Genomic DNA, 5,370 nt, shown 5'->3' with positions numbered 1-5,370 from the left:
CTGAGTTCTCTGTTGCTTAATAGACTGATGCTTCCATAGCTGTTTGGATGATTAGAACCAGCAACTGAATAAAAGTCAAATATATATTTCCTATCACCCATTTTGTTTACCTTTACCTCCTTGATCTCTTTCAGGTGTGAGAAAGTTTAGCAGAGGGGAGAAGGAAGGATTTATATCATAGGAAAAGGATGTTTAGAATATGTCTGGCAACTACCTATTCCCACCTGGTCAATTGGCTCCAGGTATGAGATGAAGTGATAAGGTAAAGAAAAGTATGTGTGATACTTATCTCCAAAGTAAATTAAAAGGACTATTCATAAGAAATGTTTTTGATAATTGTTTTACTAAGAAGTAGTGTTAATTACAAAGCAAACTGTACATTTAAAAAGACCCGACAAAATAAATTAAAAATATTATTCCGTAAATGCAAATATGAAGTGACATGGCACATCTTTGGGATCTACTTGCATATACTACTCTTGTCTCTTAGAAAATTTGGATTTCACAATATTTTGCTTGGAAAGTATTTCACATTGCTTCATCATATGTACAAATTTTTGTACATCCTTTCGCTTTTACTTTCCTTTTTGCAGTTTTTTAATAAGAACACAGGTGTCTGTACAAATCAAGAAATGTCTTCCTTTTAAAGAAAGGTTTAAATGCTACTGAGTTTAACATGCTTCTTTTGTGAAGGAAAAATAATATACTACACTTTTAGAACCTCCTTTATTATGTAGTCCCAAACATGAACTACTGCTATACAGCCAGGGGTCCAGGCATCAATGTTATAGAAGCCATCCTCCCCCCACATATCTTCACACCTCCAAATTTGAGAAATAATAATTTCCTCACATGTAAAATTTACCTGAACCATGAAAGTTCACAAAAATAAGTTATTAAATCTGTAATTAAAAAAATACCTATGAGTGATCTTTTAAATATCACAGTTAACATTCTATCAATCTACTAAAGATACTTTGTCACTGTGCAATAGTCACAATCAAAATTTATCTTGTTTTCTTGTAAGTTGACTGAAACGACGCCACAATTCTATTAAGTATGAGACTTGCTCCAGGCATTCATTTGTTGGAACTTCTCTTTTCTTTCTGATCTTCACTGCCTGGGTCTTATTTATCTGTGGAATAAAAGAGTTAATAGTCAAAATTAATTGTATCCACCTTTAGAAATCCTTGAATGGGAGCTCAGATTGTCTCTCTATGAATTTGCACACCTCAAAGTGTGCTGATTTCTGAATGATCCTAAATGCTTTCTCCCAAGGAATGTGCTGTTTCAGTCCAAGTACTCTTGCTTTAAGGCCAAACACTACCTCCTTCACAAGGCTTCCCTCTGTTAATTGGAAACTCTTGTTTCCAATGGGAACAATGCCAAATCAGCGTTCCCAATTAGAAAGTCAGGCTTTTCCTTTGTAAACTTTGCCAAAGCTTCAGAGCTTGTCACTTCCCTTGGCTCTCACTCCCATGCTGTTTTTATTATTGCCTCATGGGTAATCTCCACAGTGCAAAGCATAATGCTTTGCGCTTTCAAATTTGATTTAAATGATTTACAAGTTTAAAAAATAAACAAATCGGTGATTTCATGATCTTCCTAACAAGATCCTAAGTTTCTCAAGGGTAGAGCCTGTTTTGTGCCGCTACTGTACACATAAGTCAACAGTCCTAGTGTTGGGATCCAAAGTGTTCCCACTCTCTTTACTCAGCACCTAAATATGCCTGGTACCTGAAGTCTGAAATACAATGATCTTTTAGCGTATTCCTTCAAAAATAAGTTTTGATTATTAACAGATGGACAAGTGGGTCAGAAAAAAATAAAATCCACCAAGTTACTTACAGCCTGAATTCTGCTAAGGTACAATTAAATATTATTGGTTCTAGGTCCGTACTCTTAGCTTGTAAGGAAACAAATTCTTCCCGCTTCTCCTTTTCTCACATCAAGTACAGAACTTGATTTCACCTGTCTTTCATGCTCTTATTTGGGCCATCTGTAGATTCTTCAGATCATTAAGAGTAAGAGTCAAACCAGTTTTTCTCAGGGTTGCCTGGTATTGCGTATTCAACTCAAAATAAACCCAGATAACCTGTGAGTTGAACCTTCAACCCCTAAAAAAGTAATAGCCGGGGCAACCCGTGTACAAACTGCTAGGGTCGACACGGCAGCAATTGTACATACACACTTGCACCTGTCCTATTTTATTCGCTCATGTGCTCTTCAAACGGCAGAACCCGAATATAAAAATCACAAGTACTTCTGCACATAAGCCCCACTTTAATTCAAGGATAACGTCGAGGCATTTATATGCCCGACGCTTCTAGCTTACCTGCATTCCGGAGTATCCTTGGCACTGACGAATGAACGCGGTCTTGGTTCCTACCGCAAAATTTTCCTCGGCAAGCGACCGGCAGCCATGAGTGGGAGTAAAGGTAACGCGTTCGATTTGAGCCAGGCAATCCGACTGCACACAGTCCGCAAAAAATAACAAAAAAGCACGAGAGAAAGAGAAAACGCAATGAGGAAAAGAAATAGGATAAAAAGAAGTCAACTAAAAAACGAGTGAACCGAGCAGCACAGGAAGCGAAAGAGCAGCGGGAGGATACAACTGAGGCGAGCTCGTAGGGGGCAGAGATCCCGGGCGGAGGTCAAGGAACCGGGACCCGGACCGCTGTCCCGAGGCTCGAAGAGCGAACCTGCGCGGACGCCCGCTCCTCCCGGGTCGCCGTCCGGCCGAAACTGCCCACTCGCAGGAGTCCCCTAAACGTGTTCCAGGGCCGAGTTTCTGATTTGCCGGCCTCCGGATGGGCGGGGAAAGGAGACGCCTCTCCCCAGGGTCGTGGCCGAGTCCTGGCCAGATATTGGGGCAGAAGCGGCGTCCCTTCTGGGCCCCCGCCCAGACATTTCCGGCGGTCGGGTGCCGGCTACTCGGTCGTCTGTCCTCGATCTGCATCGCCTGGGAGCCCATCCACCGCCTGGGTTTCCACATCGCACACCCTGCTCCCGGGAATCCCGGCGTTTCTCGGGAGAAAGCCAGAGCACTGATCCTCTACTCACCTGGTCTTCACAGTCCAAATGATCGAACTCGGTGCTTGTCATCTAGAAGAAAGGGGGGGAAAGCTAAAGATAAGAAGGGTAAAGACTTAAATCCACAGGAGAAATCATCCCTTCCCCTTCCTTTCTTTTTCGTTAGTTAGCCCCTAGTTTTAAAAGATGCTCAGAAAGCAATTTCCACTTAGGTGCTTATTCCTCGTGCATCTGTTCTTGTTATTGACTAGTTAACGAAACATTAACTTCACATGATGCCTATTTGAAACTGGATATCATCTACCTACCCAAGATGGTCACACGTGTCCATGGGGCTGCAAGTGGGAGCAATGATGCCATTTTTAAAAATACCCACATCTGCTTTGTAGTCACTCATGTATTTTAACCAGGCATATTCTAACTAGAAATTAGAATAATCAAAAACTGGTTACTACTCTATATTTAAGAATCCAGATCTTGATTTACCCCATAATAGCACCTTAAGGCATCTAGAACACTAGAAAGACTTGAAGTGTTCCTTCCCCTGGACTATCTTCCTTCCCTTGTTAAGGCTGAGCTGACAAGTATTCTGTTTACTCCTCTTGCTGTCTCAGCTCTTGCTCAGTTTTATTTTTTCTGTACTTAGTTGAGCAGTTTTTTTTTTTTAAAACAGATAGACATCTTCAATGGATAATGTGTTACTTATCATTATCTGTTCTTCATAGCTTCTGCGTGCTTAATATCTACCACTAAGTAGTCATTTCTGAAGTCAATGTATTTCAACATTATTTGTAAAAATTTTTGAGAAAATTCTGTCACAGTTATTTTCCAAGTTATTTTCTATTCTTGAAATGTAAATTACAGTTTGTGCCTGCAGATGTCTAATTTCCCAAAGAGAACACTTTTTTTTTTTTTTAATGTTTCTTCACTTACCCCATTCATATAGTTCTCCAGAGCTGGGTAAAAGACATGCTGATAGATCTTTTTAATCTCATCAAAGTCACAATCAGTGAAATTGTAGTTTAGCACCATCCCTACCAGTTGCAAGATGAAGATTTTCCTGAAAAAAACTGATAGAACAAATAGTAAGATCACGAGGTACACTTGGAAACCATTTTCTACCCCAATATTCACACTAAACTCTTTCCACCAGGACTACATTGCATTTGGGTCTGTAAGACCAAATACCTAGGCATAGACTCTTTGCCTCTCATTCCCAGTGTACAAAAAACCCCATATTCACCCATGCTGTTGCCTTAAGTTGGAGTCTCCCTGATGCTCCAGAGCTTTCTGGCTCCACATATATAACACCTAAACGCCTACGGGCTTTTTTTTTTTTTCCCTTAGGCCAATGATTTTCCTTGATGTCATTCTCTTCCTTTATAGAATCCTGAATTGATGACATAAAAGAAAAAAAAATAGGACTAGTCAAATCTATGCAAATTTTTTTTAAAGTCTGGCTAGCTTTAATTAGAAATATCCCTTCTCCCTCTATTTTATTGAGAAATTTGTTGACATCATTATATAACTTCAAGTCTTACAGCAAGATAAGTTGATTTACAAATATGGTGAAATGATTATCATAAAAGGTTCAAGTAAGAATCCATCTTCTAAGACAGACATGAGATTTTAACATTGGTAAACTCATCAAAAATCTCTCAAGTGTAAGGGGGCTCTCTTTTTTTGTTTGCCTTAGAGTGGGCTCTAGGAGCTATCACACATCTTTATCATACAGGGCTGCTTAGGTGTCCAAGCAAAAAGCTTGTTGGAGCAAAAAGCTCTAAACCTGCAGCTACTTTAAGAACTTACTACTGTTGTTGGTATATACTACACAAAATGAACATTTCTTCTGGCCACTTTAAACTGGTGTTTTCTCTCCTCCATAGCTACTGAAAAAACTCAAGTGTAACTTAAACAAATGATTTGGAGGGTTGGGGCAGCCTCAGGCCTGGGCTGTGCTTTCATGTAAGGCATTAAATATTTCATATGTAAAATTATATAAAATAGTGACCAGAACCTTGCGTACAAGAACAGTAAGAAGTTTAATGGGAATAGATCTGTTGGGTCTTACTTCCCAAAACTCTCTTTTCAAAACACACTTTCAATTTCAGATAAGAAGTGGTACTGTTATGAGACTTGGGTCTCCTTACGGGCGTTGGCCTCCTCTACATGTTCCATATGTGTCAGAAAGTTAAAGCCATATTATCCAGCACCCAGCCACCTTAACAGTCACATTGTTCAGACCTAAGTATGTAGAGAGGACATCAGTCCCAAGAAACAGGGCCAGAACCCATGATGCAGTGCACAGAAAAAGTGCCTAGGAAATTTATATATATA

The 5,370-nt window shown here is 39.8% G+C and overlaps 1 protein-coding gene across 1 annotated transcript in view; it reads right to left on the bottom strand.

Annotated features, from left to right (window-relative positions):
* Positions 1 to 290: 290 nt before the first annotated feature.
* TSLP (thymic stromal lymphopoietin) overlaps positions 291 to 5,370 on the bottom strand; it is a 9,955-nt gene continuing 4,875 nt past the window's right edge. Inside the window, exons 2-5 of the mRNA XM_012721781.1 lie at positions 2,909 to 3,105; positions 2,703 to 2,766; positions 2,336 to 2,470; positions 291 to 1,135 (exon numbers count right to left, since the gene is read on the bottom strand). Coding sequence (XP_012577235.1) covers positions 1,001 to 1,135; positions 2,336 to 2,470; positions 2,703 to 2,766; positions 2,909 to 3,105 — 531 coding nt within the window. The 3' untranslated portion in view covers positions 291 to 1,000. The remainder of the gene's footprint in view (positions 1,136 to 2,335; positions 2,471 to 2,702; positions 2,767 to 2,908; positions 3,106 to 5,370) is intronic.

Source organism: Condylura cristata, unplaced genomic scaffold (assembly GCF_000260355.1).
Source record: "Condylura cristata isolate star-nosed mole 26May11 unplaced genomic scaffold, ConCri1.0 scaffold00007, whole genome shotgun sequence".
In the NCBI taxonomy this organism is placed as follows: Eukaryota; Metazoa; Chordata; class Mammalia; order Eulipotyphla; family Talpidae; genus Condylura; species Condylura cristata.
Note: the sequence above shows the minus strand (reverse complement) of the source record. Positions and strands in the feature narration are given on the sequence as shown.